General features: G+C 44.0%; 2 protein-coding genes and 1 long non-coding RNA gene across 4 annotated transcripts in view; 2 read left to right on the top strand and 1 right to left on the bottom strand.

The window, feature by feature from the left end:
• Nucleotides 1–6,432, top strand: part of LOC125611959 — a 7,585-nt gene extending 1,153 nt beyond the window's left edge. Inside the window, exons 3-4 of the long non-coding RNA XR_007342200.1 lie at nt 4,756–4,806; nt 5,716–6,432. This is a non-coding gene — a long non-coding RNA (uncharacterized LOC125611959). The remainder of the gene's footprint in view (nt 1–4,755; nt 4,807–5,715) is intronic.
• An 806-nt stretch (nt 6,433–7,238) lies between these two features.
• On the bottom strand, nt 7,239–10,644 carry LOC107150716 (C-C motif chemokine 4). Its single transcript, XM_015495847.2, has 3 exons — nt 10,226–10,644; nt 9,605–9,719; nt 7,239–9,002 (listed from the first exon to the last, which is right to left on the bottom strand). The coding sequence occupies exons 1-3, from the start codon at nt 10,299–10,301 to the stop codon at nt 8,915–8,917; spliced, it is 279 nt and encodes a 92-aa protein (XP_015351333.1). The 5' UTR covers nt 10,302–10,644; the 3' UTR covers nt 7,239–8,914.
• A 5,781-nt stretch (nt 10,645–16,425) lies between these two features.
• The window catches only part of LOC107150350 (C-C motif chemokine 3-like 1), a 10,493-nt gene continuing 8,798 nt past the window's right edge, over nt 16,426–18,120 (top strand). The window contains exons 1-2 of one of the 2 annotated variants that reach the window (XM_015495325.2): nt 17,032–17,247; nt 17,913–18,027. In XM_015495325.2, the coding sequence (XP_015350811.2) occupies nt 17,082–17,247; nt 17,913–18,027 (281 nt within the window). In that variant the 5' untranslated portion in view covers nt 17,032–17,081. Of the gene's footprint in view, nt 17,248–17,912; nt 18,028–18,120 lie in introns of both variants that reach the window. The other variant, XM_015495326.2, reaches the window with a different exon arrangement.

Raw genomic sequence — 18,120 nt, 5'->3', positions numbered from 1 at the left:
GCAGGAGGGAGTTTTTATAGCCCAAATCTAATGGGGTCTCTGGGTCTGCAAGCTGCCTTGTTGGCACAAGGGGGGTTCAGTGTTCAGCCTTGAGCGGGGGCTTGGGCGTTTGGACTTGAAGCAAACAGTTGATAAAGAACCAGACAGAGGGTTTGAGTGGCCAGGTCATCCTGCAGCTAACTTTGTTTGGCAAGCCCTGCAGACAGCTTACTCAGCCTGTCCTGCACCTAACACAACCCATCCTGAGAAAGTGTCTACTAGAACTAGTAGGTATTTAAGTTTGCAGACAGGTGGTATGTTGGTAAAAATCTAGCTGCCAGACGGCAGCTGGAGTGTGGCCCCGTGCTTTATGTGTGGGGAACGTTCCTGGTTTTAAAGGGGTTTGAGGATTTGTTCTTTTACAGATGGAGCAATTAGAGGTTAGCTGTTGCAGAAAGTAAATATCCTCGGGGCTGAGTGTGAGAAATGAGCTTGTAAAAGCTTTGAGGCTTTGGGAGTTAGTGTGAAAGACGGAGTGGAGATATCGGATTGACACTGGGGATTTGGGTTGGGGTATAACGGGTGCTAGGGTACAATATGGGGCAAGGGCTGCTAGTTGGGCTTCCTGATCAGCCCTTGAATTGCCTCTTGTGACAGGTGAAGAGCCATGTTGGTATGAGCGACAGTGTGTGATCCTGATTTTAGTGGGAAGGAATGAGGCTCCAAGGAGATCAGTGATGAGCTTAGCATTGGTGACTGCAGAGCCCCTAGTTGTAAGGAGTCCTCTCTCTTTCCATATGGCAGAATGGGAGAGGATTATGTGATAAACATATTTAGAGTCTGTGTATAAATTTAGGGAATGGGCAGCTGCCAGGTGATGCCCTAGTGATGGCTGTTAATTCAGCTTGCTGGTTGGTGGTGTGAAGAGGTAGGGATTTTGCCTCTATTGTAGAAAATTTTGTGCTGAGTGGATCAGTCAGGGAGATAACAGAGTATCCTGCATAGTGATGACCATCTAGTGTGAAGGCGCTGCCGTCAGTAAACCAAGTGTAAGTGGTATCAAGCAAAGGCCTTTCATAGATATGAGTGGGGCAGAGCATGGGAGGGAGGTGTTTCAGTTTTGGGAAGAAGAGTCGCTGGGTTTAGGGTTGAGCAAGCCATAAATGAAATAGAGGGATCGTGGAGGAATGAGACCAGAAGGGAAAGGATGCGGCAGGGAGGAAGGGTCTTTAAGCTTTTGTAAGTGAGAAGATCCTCCAGAGTGTGAGGGGAAATGATAATAGTTTGTGCTCCGAAAGTCAGTTTCTTTGTCTCCTGTAGTAAAACGTGTGCCACAGCTAGAGCACACAGGCATGGGGCCCACCCCCTAACAGTTGGATCTAGTTGTTTGGAAAGGTAAGCAACAGGAGCAAAGGTGGGCCCTTCATTTTGTTTGGCATGCCCTGCAGACAATTTATTCAGCCTGTCCTGCACCTAACAGTTATCTGGTCACGGGAGCCAGGATTTATGAGGCACCACTAAGATTTTTAGAGAGGGTTGTTATCTGGTCAGGGAAAGCCAAGCATGGGTGAGTTCAAGGCATGGGCAGGAATTCCAAACAAGTTTAGAAATCTAGTAATTTATAGTAAAACAGAAATGAACTTTTCATGACTTTGTGATGAGATGGCTCCCAATCCTAAAATGGAATTAGTCTGAGTTCATCACCATACCCAGCACCTCAGAAACTTCACAAGGGCAAAAGTTGCAAACACCTGGGCACTCCTCACCAGGGCACAAGGAGAGAGGCCCAAGCAGCTCAGCCCAGGTTGGAGAGCAATGACCTCGGACAGCACAGAGGACAGCAAAGGGCAGGTCCAAATCCAAGCCCAAAGTGGCTGGTTGGATTTCAGTTGAAGAGGAGGTTGGCCTTGATGACAGTGACCAGGGCAGGACAGCCAAAGAACTTTCAGACTAACCCTCTGGGAACTGCTGGCCAGGGAAGCTCTCCCAGATCCCTCTCTCAAAGTGACCTAAGCATGACTGTTATAACTCAGCTAACATGATCTTTAAAAGCTCATTTTTTTTTACAACAAATACTGAATTAACTCTTAGGATCAACAAATGACATGGACATACAGAGTAACTTTTGGGGAGGGCATCAACATTAGCAGTTTGTTGTGTGTTTTTCTAAGGCCCTTTCCCATGCCTTTACATGCACATATGTGCATATATAAGTATATGGGGATTTTTTTTGCAGAAATGAAGCTATATTTTATATATATTATTTTGCTTTATTCACTTAACAATATGTCTTGGAGAGCTTTCTAGGTTACTATCTGTTTTTTTTAAAAAAAATTACTGCTATCTAAAAATTCTTTTATATGTATAGTTCATAATTTATTTAAACAATCTCCAATTCTTGCCCATTTTGTTAGATTCCAATAGTTTTTTTCCCTATCATAAACAATGCTGCAATGACCATATTTGTATATGGTTCTTGTTTATGTACATCAGTATTTCCCCAGAATAGATGGTGTGTACTATAGAATTAGAAGATATTGCCAAACTGTTCTCCAAAAGGTCTATACACTACTAACTTACACCTTCACCCCCAGGGAAGCAGAATGATTTCTCATACTCTGATCCAATACATTTGTTACTTTGTTTTGTTCAGGGCTGGTGGGCTCAGAGGAGCTTAGGGTGGGACAAAAGATATGGTGCCACAGACCTGACCTGGGAGGTAATAGCAGGACAAGTGACACAGCAGTCATCTATGACATGGGCCAGTGACCTAAAAGACTGAGATGCACCTCATCAGACACTAACCAAGGGTTGGGAACATCAGCAGGGAAGACCAGAGAAGGAAGAAGAATGGGAGATGGAAGATTCTCAGAGAAAAACATCAGGAAGCAACTGTGTTCATTTTGTTGGACAGATGAAATTTTCTGCCACCAAAATAAATGGTGACTGGGGAGTTGTGTTCAACTGGGGAAAAAAATGAAGTTACAGTTTTGCACATCAAAGACGGTGTCTATGAAATGCATAAGCCCCTCAAGAAACAGGCAGTTTTATGAAGCTTTCTTAGGATGTTTCTAGCAAGTCCTTGTTTTGAGAATTGAATAAAGAAAAGAAAAGGTAACATTTTAAAATCTCAAATTAGATTTGTCCCAGAGAAGGACAGGCAAGAATTTTGTAAATCCAAGCTTATGTTATGGTTTAGATATTAGGTGTCTCTCAAAAGCTCATGTGTGAGACAATGCAAGAAGGTTTACAGGAGAAATAATTGGGTTAGGAGAGCCTTAACCCAATGAGTGAGTTAATCCCCTGATGGGATTAACAGGGTAGAAAATGAAGGTAGGTAGGATGTGCTGGAGGAGGTGGGTTCACTGGGGGCGGGCATTAGAGTAGATAGTTTATATCTGGCAAGTGGAGTCTCTTTGCTTGCTGATCATCATGTGAGGGGCTTCTCTCCACCTCACTCTTCTGCCATGATGTTGACCTCGAGGCCCAAGGAACGGAACCGGCTGTCCATGGACTGAGACCTCTGAAACCGTGAGCTCCCAAATAAACTTTTCCTCCTCTAAAATTGTTCTTGTCAGGTCTTTTAGTCACAGCAGCAAAAACTGCTAACTAAAACAAATGTACGTCAACATCAACTCTAAAAACCAATCAAAGGCCCTATTGTTCCAGTTCCTGACACTTTTTAAAGGTCATTGAACCTCTAAATGAGTTCATGAAAGAGCCAAAGCCATCAATCAGTTAGTTGTTGCTTCTGGGAAGTAAAACTGGATAATTTGAGTGATGAGACTAGGAGGTAGGCTTAATTTTGTTGAATATCTTTTTATGCCTTTGCGTTTTATATAATGTCCACTGTTCAAAAATTCTTAATTTTAAGACCATGGAGTAGATGACATCAAATGACTTGGTGAGTGTTTAGTCTGTTGGGAATTCCAACAGTTCATCAACCAGTGAATCTGCAGACCTCAGAATCAGATGCAACAGCCTCCTCCACTGACAGCCTAAAAAATTCAAGGATTTGTTCTTTTCAACAAATAATGGGGAAGAAGAGGACAAGGTCTTCCAGCCTCCCAAATCAAGGAGATACAGAAAGGCAGGATGGGAGGGGGAGGGGCTTAACAGTTCCAAGGTCAACACTTAGGAAGGCTGTAGAAAAGAAGAGCTAGTTTAAATCTAATTGACCTGAAGAGATCACAACTGAGAAGGATAAGACAAAGCCAGTGTCTCCACACTACAGATCCACCTCTTGACCTCTCAGAGCCTTAGTTTTCTCCTCTTTAAAATGGGAATCATATCGACTCAAGTTTTTGCAAGGGTTAAAGAAGTCTATATACTAAAACTCATGTGTAGTATGGTGCCTGTGACATTAAAGTGTTTGTTTAATGCTTACCCCAATTCTTCCAGCCCCGTATAGAAGGAAGAAAGACCCGTGAAGGAGATGAACTAGGAGTCACTATAAGTAACTAGGCCCTTTTTGATAAGCACAGGAGGCACATGCATCCTGAGATTTAGAAGGAGTTAATGCAACCCAAAGGAAGGATTTTCCTATCCTTTTCCCAGTTGGGAGGATTTTCATAGAAAGGGAGGGTCCCCCAGATGATCCCATTACTATTAAACCTAGTTCCCTGAGGGAGAAAAAAAAAAGATTTTCTCTTTTCTTCTGAATTTATATGTTTTACACACGTATCATATATATAAAAAATGAAAGTATTTAAACAGGACAAAAATGTAGTCACAATATTCTCTCTACATTTCTACACATTTTGCTATTTTCCCCAGGAGGAGTTTGGAAAGGAGAACAGGTGGGGACAAGTGGAAAAGAGGGTGAAGGTAAGTCCTTCAGGTCTGTGGAGGGTTGGTGTGAATGCAGCTCAGGACTGTGTGACAAGGTTGCTGGTCTCGATCACCAGGAAGAACTGTGGGTTTTTTTGTTTTGTTTTGTTTTTAAACCATCTTCACTTAAACTTCCTTTCTTAGTCCCTGCTCAGCTCCTGGCCCCCCAGAGAAAAATGCCCATGTCAATGGGAACATTATAGAAGGTTCTAAGCTGGGGTGGGATAAGGAGAGAAGCATAGAAAGTTTATATGCATAAGGAAACCGGCTTCCTCCCATCTAGAGAGTGAAACGTGAAAGGAAGGCACTGCAAGAGAATAGAGACCCAGGCCTGGTGTCTAGAGCTTGCTCCATAAACTCCCTTTGTCACTGAAGTCCTAAGGCAAAGGTCCCTGCTCCAGGTATTCCATCAGGCCAGGCTTGGCCACTCATCTCAATATGCCAATCAAAGAGATGAGCAGTGGTGAAGGGTAAGAAAGGAGCTGTAATCAGTGTGTCCATTCTGGGAAGAACAAAGATCTGTCTTTAAATGGCTGACAGAAGCTGTAAGATGGTATAGAAAAGGAGAACAAAGATAAGGGTTGGGGACTTGAATGGCTGTGGGGTTTGCATAGCTAGCAGAGCAGGTCATCTTGGTCTTGCTGGGGTCTGGTTGATTGTTATTGCAGAACTGGTCTCAAACTCTGGGAAGGTCATCATTACTTAAGGGCATGATTCTGTTCCCCTCACAATATGATTGCCTCCTGCCTAGGGTGCAGCCTTGATTCTGTCAGGGGGTGATTGATTGTTCCTGCTTGGGAGGGGCAGTCTCATCAGGGGTTGGTCTGTTCTGTCCGGCTGGTCATCGCTTGGTGGTAGATTTGATCCCTTATAAAGATGCTTATCAATGAGGTCTGTTGTTCCTAGAACCCAAGGGAACTGAAGAAGAAAATGACTCAGAAAAGAAGAGGCGAATGGAGTCAGAGAGGGACAAAATGGGGTTGGTTTGGTCAGTGACTGGACCCTCCTTCACCTTCGCTTGTCCTGCCTCATTTCTTCTGGCTCTGCCCCCCATCCAGAAACCAGGGGAAACTGCAGTTGAAAAATCAAGTAAGCAGATACCAACTCTCTGACCGTAGGGTAAGAAAAGGAAGTAGTGTGGCAAGAGGAGAAAGGAAAAAACACGGTTTCACATTGTGCAACCCACAAAGTCCCACATTGCCCCACGGCCAGAGTTCCACGCTGTCATTTGCAACTCCTGGGTGAAGCCTTTCCTCACGAGACCGTCCGGGCTTCCTGCAGTATTTCTCATGGTCTTGCTCCTATGGAGTTGACCTCCCTCCGACTTGTCCAGGGATAGGCAGATGTGGGGAAAAGGACTTCACCTCGAGAGAGGAGAGCCAGATTCTGCTCCTACCCCAGCTCTCACTGATGATGAAACCACAGCAGGTCAAGGGACTCTTCCAGCTAGAAATCTAGGACCCCTGGAGGGCCATACTAGTCTCCAGAGGAAGCACACTTCCTGGGGGTCTTGTACCCTTGGTGAAGCCTCAGCTCTCACGCTCAGCTGCTGAAGCAGAGCCTCTGCTTGAGATGCCCAACTTTGTTATGGTCCATCAATCACTCGAGGTGTCTCCTTGGGGAAGTCTGACGTCCTTTCTAGAATCTTCCATTCCTTTCTGCACTGACTCTTCAGTCAGTGATTGTTTCCATTTTCTATGACTGCTGTAACGAATGGCCACAAACCACCCGTCTTAAAACAATGCACGTTTGGTCTCTTAAGTTTCTGGGGTTAGAAATCCAAAATCATTTTCACTGGGCTGTACTTCTCCTGGAGGCTCTATGGGAGAAAACTTATTTTGCTCTCTTCCTTTTCCAGCTTCTAGAGCTGCTGCCTCACATCCCTTGGTTCATAGACTCTCTCCATCTTCAAAGCCAGCAGATAACATTTTTGCTTCAGTTGTCACATTCCCAACCCCTCTTCTATTGTCATATGTCCTCCTGCATACCTGATAAGGACACATGGCAAGATTTAGGGTCTGGTCAGATAATCCAAGATAATGTCTTCATCTCAGGATCCTTAAGGAAAGAGCCTATCTGCAAAGTCCCTTTTGCCATGTAAGGTAGTGCCCACAGGTTCTGGGGATTAGGATGTGGACACCTTGAGGGACATTGCTCAGCCTATTACAGTGACATGCACCTTGTTTCAGGCCTGGGGATCATCCATTCTCTCCCATTCCATCCCCTCAGAATAGAGTTGGGTATCTTTCTCCAAATTTATACTCTAACCTTCTAGGCCACCCCAACTCTCCCTCTATTCACTTCCCTTGAGACTATTCTAGGATGGTTTCACATCCAATGGAACTTTCTGTGATGACAGATAATTCTATATTTGCACTGTCCAACCTGATAGCTACCATTGCATGTGGCTATTGAGCCCTTGAATGTGATTTTGTGTGACAGAGAAACTGAATTTTAAAATTTATTTCATTTAATTAAATTTAATTGAAATTTAAATAGCCACTCTGGCCAGTAGCTAACATATCAGAGAGCTCAGATCTAGACAAATAAAAACAGAAGGTAAAGCCAAGAGGGTCCTTTGCTGCTAGCCTCTCCTCACACCTGCTTCAGATCCACTGTGCTCTGACCCTCCTTCTCCTGGTTCCTGCAGAATCTGAAGAGGTTTCCCCAGGGGCTCTTGAGTGATAGGGTGACAGAGGGCAGAATGGGACTGTGCTACTAACCCAGAGAAGTAAACAGCCCTGTTTCTGCTTTTTCACAGAGCTAAGAACACTCAAATTATTTTCAAGGTAGTCCCTTCCTTATCTACCTTACTCAATGGTCACCCTTTTGGGGACCACAGAAATGTCTCACTAGGAAAGGTGCACAAGAAAGGGTACTAACCTGAGAACTGACACTGGCTGGAGTTCTGCTCTGCTGACTGGCCTTTGGCAAGTTACTTCCTAGCCCTTGGCCCTTAGTTTTCATAAGCTGAGAGGGTTGGACCACATGGTCTAAGGGTTCCTCTCAGCTTTAACAGATTGTGTCCCACAGATCAGGGTTTATTGTGTACATAATTCCACTTCATATCCAGATTCTCTTTGACCCATATGGTATTAAGTTCTAATTAAGCATTATTAAATACCCATGACTTTAAGTCACTCCCACAGCACTTCAGAACCGAACCAGACACATATTCTTTTGTCTTCATGATGCTACTTCACATTGGCTTTGGATTCCAGAGTGTTGTTCCTTGAACTGATCTGATAATCCTCATGACAAGGACAGACACTGAGGCTCAGAGAGGGAGGGAGAGAATCTTCCACAGGCCAGGTCCCATGATGGGCACTTTGTACATTGTCTTACAACAGCCCAGGGAAATATTGTTCCCCATTTCCCAGGCAGGAAAATGGAGATCCAGTAAGGCAAAATGATTTTCCCAATGTTTTGCTGAGAATAAGATGATGAAGTTGCTTTTCTGATTCTGAACGACTTCCTCTTCCCCTACATTGTGCTGCTGCCCCTGTCCACAATTTCCCCGTGGGTTGTTAAACTCACAACCCTGAGCATCACAGCTGTCCTTTGGGGTCATCCTTCCATGGTGCTCCCAGAGCTGACCTCAGCAAGTCACTCTCCCCTCTCTGTGCCTCTCTTTATTCACTTGTAAAACAGAGGACAACAGAGCCTTAGACTTAGTAATTGTTAAAGACTTCATGAAGGCTCAGACTGAATTATTTTTTGAAACTACAGTTTGTCCCAACTAATAGTACCAGGCATTCCCCTTCACACCACAAATCAAATCAAAACTCACAAAGCAACTGCTTATATATTTTTTTTAAAAAAAGTTTTATTATGAAAATTCATGGAATCAACTGTATCATCCATGTATCCACAATAGCAGAGAAGTGACGGTGGACCGTCCCCATAGGGGACATGTGTCCTTAAATAATAGAAATAACTCCACATACAATAACAAAGCATCCAGTACAGATTAAATTAAGAGAAGGGAGGGACAGGGGTTCCTGAGAGGAGTCAGGAGCATGGAGAATAAGGTGCGTCTTGCTGAGAGGTGCTGGGGCTCAGGTGACCTTCCCTGAAGACATCCTGCCCCTGAGACTGAAGCAGCTCAGTTCAGTTCCAGGTCATCCATGTACTCCTGGACCCAGGACTCACTGGGGTTGGCACAGACTTGCCTGCCCTTCTTGGTTTGGAATCTGTAGAACAAAGAGTGGACACATTAGAGTCCTGTGGGACCATTAAGGACATCTGATAATACACCCCCCCCCTTGTCTGTGGTAGGAATCTTTCTCTACTTGACCATGGCTCACATTAGGCATCTCCATTCCACTCACATTAGGCATGTGAGTGGAATGGATCTCTCTAGAATGATGCTGGAACCATATTTCTATAACTTCCACCCACTGGACTTATCTGTGGCCTCAAGGATTTCCCAGATTAGGAACCAGTTGATTTTGCAACCAATGCGGTTATATCTTTGCTTTTCCTAGCAATGACTTTTCCATGTTTTTCTGGTCTTCTTCAAGAAATCTGCTTCTATCTCATGGTATTGATTTTTCCTGACTTTCTGGCCTCTGGATAGGTTTTTCCCCAGGAAGCACTTTCTTGTCCTTTGTCTGTCACCCAGCCACTTCCAGGACTCAAAAAGTGACCTCATGACCTGCTTACTCACTGCCCTTGACAGAGCATCAGCCCTGAGAACCACTTCCTCCTGCTTCATCACCTCCTGCCCCAAATGGCTCCCTTTTTGCCTCCCCTCACCCTTGCCTCCCAGAGCAGCCCAGGGATTGATACTCACACCACGGCAGGCTGGGAGCAGAGGCTGCTGGTCTCAAAGTAATCGATCACAAAGTTGCGTGGAAGCTTCCGCAGGGCGTAAGAGAAACAGCAGGCAGTGGGAGGGTCTGAACCCACTGGAAGGAAAGGTCCATGTTAGATCAAAGCTTGAAACTACCCAGGAGCTATTCATTTTTCGATCCTACTTCTGGATCTGCATTGAACTTCCCTGGGGAGCTATCATAACCCCAATTATGGTCCAATATATTTATGCCCACCCACACAGAATGGGACTGTTATTCTAAACAGAATCCTGAGCAAAGGTAAGAAAGAATTCTAGCGGATTGGGACTGGATTGAGTCTCAGAACGTGTCTTATTCCCTTTGTCTTACAGATGGGGAAACCAAGGCATAGAGAGGGACAGGCTTAAACCAGTAGTCAGAGACAGAGCCTGTTCAGCTGTCTGACTTCTACCCCATCCCTTTCTGTGTTGGCTGTTAATTCTTAAGAAAATAGGAGCTTAAATATCATTGGTTGTCTACTAGACTCTACCTTTAATAGCAGGCCTTTTGGAAATTTTCCTAGTTCCCTTTCAACCCCTCCGCAGCTCCTACCTTGACCCTAGAAGAAACAGTGGACTTACTTGGTGCAGAGAGTGCTGGAGAGCAGAAGGCAGCCACAAGCACAAGGAGAGGGAGGACAATCCCACAGAGCTTCATGGTGTTGGTGGAGGAGAGGTTTGCCTAGGGCTGAGACTGCAGAGCTCAGAAGCGTCAGAACCTGGCTGTGTCCTGTGCTGATCTGAGTTGCAAACCCCTTTTTATAGGGACTCTGAGGGCTGGAACGGAGGTGGAGGTACAGAAAAGAAATGGAATTTCCAGGGTAGAGATGATGTCATGGCACCAGTAAAGAAACCAAACCTAGCTAAGAGTGAAGAGTTCCTCACAGCTTCTCTTCCCCAGGGCTATGTCATCACGGAATAAAAGAGTTGAAGGGGAAAAGAAGTGGGCTGTGCCCTAGAGGGAAATGGTACACCAGAGATAGAGACCGAGACTGGAGAGAGCTGAAACCAGAGAGGAAGGATGACACATTGACACTTGCTAGAAAGGGTTCAAGGACAAAAAAAAAAAAAAAGGGCTGCTCTGGGTGGTTTGCCCCTGCAGAAGCTGTTCACATCAGTCTTTCCAGGTTGGCAGTGGTCTGCAGAGCAGACATAGGGTGTGAGCACAGAGAGAAACCATTGTCTCCCCCACCCCACCATGGGTTCTTCCACACATATCTGATCAGAACTTCATTCAGCAAAGGGGTCAGTTAGCCAGTCGTAGAACAAGGAGGGAATGAAAGAGAAACCAAGATTTCGGGGTATTTTCTTGGACAAATAAGAGAAAGCAGTAAGAATTAAGTTTGAAAGACCCAGGCAAAGACTGTGCCAGTGTATGTATAGGATGGGCGACCTAGCAATGTTTACCTGTGTGACAGACAGACTATGTAACCTAGGCATTCCCGGTCCATAGGGAATGCCTCGTGTCCCTGTCAACCCTGGCTGGCTTCACAATGCTGGAGACCTGTACAGAAGAAGCTTACCAAGGGCAGCGATGCAGAGATGCACAGAACATGGCAAATGATGGGAATTTGGATGAGTGGACAGAGATCTCACTCACCCTTAGCTCAACTACTCTGACCCGCCTGCTCGCCCCTAGCACACCATTGCCCTCTGCTCTGCTCTGAGAAAGTCAAAAGACAGAGCCCAGCCCCCTGGATGCTTTTGATTATGGCACAGGAGCAGCATCCTGGGGCACTTCAGGGTCATTTGATAAAGTACAAGGTCATTTACTTTATCATTCTCTCCACCCTCTCCCCTCCAAAATTGCACTTAACTCTTTCCCTCTGTGCTTTCTGTGCTTGCCCTTTTATTTTTGGGATGGAGCTTGCCTCAAGTGTCAGAACACTTGGTTTTCAAAATGAAGTCTGCAAGACAGTGAGCTGGTTGGAGCAGCTTGTCTGTGACTGCTGCACTCCAACCACTGAACCCAATAGCCTCATTCTTTCTAAAGCGAAAGTGGACCTTCCTACCTGCCACAGTCTGCCCTTTGGCTGTTAAGGGCACAGGTAGTGACTTCTGGGGACATTACATTCTGGACATGTTACATTTCTGAGGGAAGCATCAAGCCTCACTGGGCTTTGGTGGGTCTGAGAATATGTTCAATCTTCCTTATGAAACATCTTTCTTTAATGAATGCTTTTATGCTTGTTTATAGCCTCTTTCCAAGCAGGTCACAGGGAATACTTGAGCAAAAGAAGAAAATAATTCTGTAAAGTGTTTACAGAATTACATTTCTTGCTATGTGACAGTCTGGGTCAGATGTTGGGGGTTCATGATGGTGGGTTCAAGAAAGTCCAAAAAAGGTAAAGCTTTAATTTCTTTTTTAAAAATATTTATTTTAGTTTATTTTTCTTTTATAGGAAATATACATGGCCACTGTATAAAAATTAGAAAATATAGGAAAGTATAAATAAAAATTTAAATTATGCTATCATTCTTTACCCAATTTTATATTTTACTATTAGTATGTAATATTCCTTCTTGAATTAGCATATTATTGTTACTTAATATTCTTCCATGTTATTAAAAACCCAAACATGAATCAAAGATAGCATTAATGAAGGTGTGAAATTCCATTGTATGGATGTGCCAACATTTACATTTAACTATTCTACTGTTTAGGTTGGTCCATTCAAATTGTTCAAGACTTTTCTCTAAGTTGAGCTGAGACTTAAATAAATGTGTACAATTTTCATATGTTGATTTAAAAATTTTCTTTAAAATTTTTGAAAATTAAAAAGTATTTCAATGATAATGATAAAAGCAGCTAGCATTTATGACAGCACTTACTATGAGCTGGTTATTTTTTTAAAATATATATATTTATTTTTTAGTTGTAGTTGGACACAATGCCCTTATTTATTTATTTTTATGTGGTGCTGAGAATTGAACCCAAGGCCTCAAACGTACTAGGTGAGTGCTCTACCACTGAGCCACGACCCCAGCCCCTGAGCTGGTAAAATTCTAAGCACCAACATTAATGTATTTAACCCTCACCGTGAACCTCTACGGTAAGTATTTTATCCCCTTTTACACGTGGGATGCTGAAGCATAGCGAAGTAAGTAACCAAATAAAGAGCACACAGCTGACAGACAGATTTGGAAATAAAACCAAGCAAATGTGGCTCTAGAGACTAAATAAATCAGAAAGGGAAATGTGCTTTATTATAAATTTAAAAGCCAACCAGCCAAAGTCCTGTGATTATGATGTCGAATGTCTTTCGGTTTTGCATTTCATAAACAAATGTTTTATTTTTGAGCAATAGAATCCATGGACTTCCCTTTTTTTTCCTTTAGAAAATTTGGGGAATTGAATAGCAATTTTTCATATTTGTTCTAAATTTTAACCCCTGTGGCTGCCACAGGATGTGCCCATGCATAGCTAGCTGACTCTGCCTGTGGTTTGCATCAAGGGGAAACTGCTTTGTCAAGTTGACACCTCATTCATTAACAGTGGGGGAAGAGATGCTTTTAAGGAAACACAGGTAGCTCAGAGGGACTGGAGTCTTGGTCATCAGGAAGTCTGAAGGAGGCAAGCTGCGGGCCAAAGAAGGCAGTGGGCATCAGGAGTCAGGTCACAGAGAAGCTTCCAGTTCATGCTGGACACAAGGCAAAGTATTTGAAAAATGTTAACAGAAGGAGACAGAGACTGATTTGCACTTTGGCAAAAATCACATTGGATGCTGTGGGATCGAATAAACAAAGAGGAGAAAGTGAAAAGAAAAACCAGTTGCTTAGACAGGAACATGGTCACAGTGAGAAAGGGAGGGCCTAACCTCAGACTGCAGCAGTGTGGGGATGGTGACAGGTGGATGCACCTAATTTCAAATACAGACTAGAGCTGGAGATTGAGCAGATGTAGGAGATGCAGGGAGTACGGGTGGGGAGTACGGGTGGGGAGGTCAAGGGCAACTCCCAGTTTTCTGGCTTGGAAACTCAATAGGAAAGGATGCTTTCTACTGGGTAGAAAACACAGGAGACAAGGGAAAGAACAAAATCCAATACCAAGATATGTGCCCCGAGGTACTGCTCACACACACAAAGTGGAGAAAATGACAAGGACTCAAGACAGGAAATAAAGGACTGACTCCTCAAAGAAGGGCTTCATGATAGGATGTTGACTATTGAACACCTGAGCAATCTTGGGTGTTCCCCCAAAGAGCCAGACCTGACACTGTGGCCTTTCTCAGCCTTCCCTTCCCATTAGTATTTCAACTCTGTAATGACAGGACTGGACATATATTGTTAGTTGATAGTCAAATCTGTGATTTATTCTTTTACCAAATATTTATCAAGCTGTACTGTGTTCTGGGCATTATGGTTATGTTTGGAGATACATTGGTAATAATTCAGTCAGGGAAATATCAAACTGGTCATTTCCATCTGTGTAACTGCAGGCAAATCATTTTTAACCTGGGAACATCAATTTGTCACCAAGGAATTTTCTAAGACTCTTCCAATTCAGCCATAACTCAGAGCTTCCTTTCTTTACTCATTCAACATGTGTATTAAGCACATACTCTGCGCACAAGAATGTTATGTTCCAACCCAAGTCCAAATACATGGCAAAGGGCTACTTCCTGGCTTGGGGACTGACATGGAAAATCTTACCAATATATAAACACATGGAATCATATATTCAACCATCACTTTTATCGAAGACAAGACTGTGAGGAATGGAAACTAGATAGAGATTCTTCCTGTAATCATTATGTGCTAGGATTGGTTTAGCTAGGAACAATCAATAAGACATGGTCTGAATTCGGTTGAAAATCAACAGGAGGATGTCATCTAAATTTTTGAAATAGAGCTTACATAGATGACTAATCATACACTGGTGAGTGCTGTAATCCTGGAAGTAGATAATGCCCATTATCAGAAACATGGTTGATTCAGCAGTTTCCACTTCCTCTTCTCACCCTCCCCAGCTCATAGATGCCAATCTCTCAGAAACTTAATCATGAGTATGAATGTGATTCCGCCCTGGACCGATGGCTGGCAGGGAGGATGGGCTAAGTCGAGCGCATCCTCTATGATGTTGTTTCTAGTGAAAAAAGGGACAGTGACTCCTTTTTTGGAATTAATAGCAATTTGGGGAAATACTGGGTTTGCCGCCTTCCCAGTGAAATCTCCATTGCCCGTGATCTTCGCTTCACCTCCCTCGCTACCTGCATTAGCATCACAGGAAAGGAGGGTAGAAACAGAGCCCAGAGCCCATGTGTTTTTAAAAATGTGACTCTAAAGACACTGAGGAAAGACAGAATTCCTGAGGTGTGGTCTTTCTCTGCTTAGGTGGGCTGTCTTCTTCTGTTCTCTGGCTCTGACAGAACAAGTCTGATTCCTTTGGGGAAGAATTCAGGGACCCTTCCTGGTTGGGCTCCAGTTGAGCTTCGTTATACATTCCCTGCACATCTTGCCGCCCCATCAGACTCTGCCCTTAGAGCTCAGGAGCCCTCAGTGTCACACCTGTGACTTTGTATCATTGGAACCTCCACCTCCCATCCCATCTGTGCATGTTCAAATCCTGAAGAGTTTTCAAGATCCAACCAAAACTCCATCCTTTTCATGAAAACTTCACCTGTCTTCCCCTGGAGGTTCATTTCTCCCTCCTCATAACATTTATTTCCTCTTCTAAGAGTTCTGGTGCTTTCTTTTTTCTTCTTCTTCTCCCCCCACCCTTTGGTACCAGGGATTGAACCCGGGGGACGCTTTACCACTGAGCCACATCCCTAGCCCTTTTTTATATTTTAATTTTGAGTCAGGGTCTCATTAAGTTGCTTAGGGCTAAGTTGCTGAGGCTGGCCTTGAATTTGTGATCCTTCTGCTTCAGCCTCCCCAGCCGCTGAGACTACAGGTGTGCACCACTATACCCAGTCTAACACTTTTTGCTAGTGCTGTGAGTACCTCTCATGTATCTACCTGCTCCTACCAGACTGGGAGCATCTAAGGATAAAGGCTATTAAAAAGAACTCAACCCATTTCTCATAAAAGATGATATGTGCTTTTGAATTATAAAAGAATAAAGAATGAAAAAGAAAGAACATAGGTTTGGCTGAGAGGGAAGACTCTTTTATACATCACTCTTTTTTGCATTGAGAGGAATATAAAAAGAAAACTGCTTCAAGTTTGGTGATGTTTATCACAGTTTGGTGAGTATCACACAGGATGCTGCAAACTGTTCAGAGAAATGAGAAACCAAGACTGTGTTTTAGCAAAGGTCCTAGGACAGAAATGTCAGTATATTTATCAAAATTTATGTTAAATTGAACAATTAATGACGCCTTCACTTTTCAACCAGACATTTAAACGTTTTTAAAGCAAAATTTGGGGCTGACAAGCAGGTAATCCAGTCTTACTGAAGAAAATGAGAAAAATCTGGACAAAGAAAAACAAAAGCCAAGAAAATTAAATACCATAGGCCCATCACACAAATATAAGCATTATTAACTCTTTAGACTTTTAATTCCAAGATTTTTAAAAAAATTTTTCCGTACTAGGGGTAGGCACAAAATTACAGATACATTCCCATATATTCATACAATTCTTCATGAACATTTGTACAATTTTGTTTATCTTGCTCTTTAACACTGATGTTATATTTAGACCCCTTCGCTCAGTTTTAGGGCTTAATAATAAATAATCCAGTAAACCCGTCATAACTTACTTAATCATTTCCTCATAGAGGAAAATTAGAAATGATGCTGGTTCTTTTTATTTTTTATTTTTTTTTTTTTTGATGATACCTCCATATCTGGCTTGTTTCTGTAGAACTCTTTCCTAGAAACACTTTTTCTTGGTAAGTGGGCATAAATATTTTTAGGCTTCTGACATACTGACACCCATACCTAAAGGAACTTCATAATTCACAACTAGAGTTTGTGACAGAGTCCCCTAGTCATTCTATGACTGTTCAATAAATGGACAAATGAAACGTGACACCACACTTTCCATTCCACAAGCTGGGGATTCCTTAATTCAGGTCCAGGATTTGGGGGGTGGGGTGTTGCTGCCATCCACATGTCAACCCCATATGGTTACAGAGACTGAGAAAGCACTGAGTTTTAGTTCTATAGAAAGGAACAGCACTGGAGGGGTCATCTATAATAAGTTCTTATGAGAAGGGACCAGCTAACAGCAGCTCTGGGCAGACGCACACCCGTCTCCTCCTTCTCACCATCTCCCTAAAAACAACCAGAGCAGGTCATGAGCCTAGAGCTGAGACCTACAGCTCAGAGATGCTATTCTTAGATATCATGAGTTCCTGTGGTCACCAAGGACCCCAAGTTGTGTAACATCATGACAACATTGCTATGCTTAAAAATTTCCCCATGCACCCCCAGATTCCACTTCCCCACCCACCAGGGCTGCCTATAAAGAGAAGAGCAGATGGCTTCAGATGGCAGAAGGACACAGGCAGCAGGGAGGACCCAGGCCCTTCTTGGATCTGCTCATACTTGAGACCACACACTGTCATCCACTGAACATCATGCAGGTCTCCACGGCTGCTCTTGCTGTCCTCCTCTGCACCATGGCTCTCTGCGACCAGGTCCTCTCTGCACCATGTGAGTCCACCCTATTGTGGCGGGTGTCCCCACTCTCTGGCCCTGGGGAGACCACATCAATCTCTTCTTGTGGTCTCCAGAACCCAGGAGAAAAGAGAAAACTTCTTAAAGGGCTACAAAGCACCTTGAGCTTTCTCTTAAGGACTTTTCACCTTTACAAGGGATCTTAGCTCTCCTAGTCCCCAGTCCTGAGAGTCAGGGTTGGGGCAGGGAAAAGTGGAGCCCTAAACCACTGAGTTTGCAAGAGGCAGAATCCAGACCTGGGTACTTCCTTCCCAGTGATGTGGTCGATTCCCCAGCTCACTCCGGGGCTCCCAGGAGCTCTGCCCACTGGATCTTGAGATAGATGTCCCAGACCTCTCTTTTTGCTGGGTGTGACTTCTTGAACCAATCAAAATTCCCTGAAGGAAGAGAGGAGAATAGTCTGTTTGGTCTGAATCACACAGACAAAGAGAGCCCGCAGTAAAGAGTGAGGAAGCAAGGAGAACAGAGACAGTAGGAAGACAGAGACATGAGGTTTCTAGGCAGAAATGCCCAAATGCCTTCCCGAGGCCGGTCTCCAGTCCCCACTCTGTGCAGGGCTCTTCCTCAGCCTGAGGTTGTGGCAGCTGGTGGCCTTTCCTTTTGGATGATGACCTGGACTCATTCTGTCCCTTTTTCCACAGTTGGTGCGGACACCCCGACGGCCTGCTGCTTCTCCTACGTGGCCCGGCAGATTCAACGCAAATTCATAGAGGACTATTTTGAGACCAGCAGCCAGTGCTCCCAGCCAGGTGTCATGTAAGTGCCACTTCCCCTGCCCACCCTTGAGGACAGCCCCACACGGGCAGAGACAGGCCAGGAGAGCAACCCTAGACAGGCCATGTATATAGG

The sequence above is a fragment of the Marmota marmota genome, unplaced genomic scaffold (genome assembly GCF_001458135.2).
Source record: "Marmota marmota marmota unplaced genomic scaffold, marMar, whole genome shotgun sequence".
Classification (NCBI taxonomy): Eukaryota; Metazoa; Chordata; class Mammalia; order Rodentia; family Sciuridae; genus Marmota; species Marmota marmota.
The sequence above is the reverse complement of the archived record's forward strand: the minus strand, read 5'-3'. Positions and strand labels throughout refer to the sequence as shown.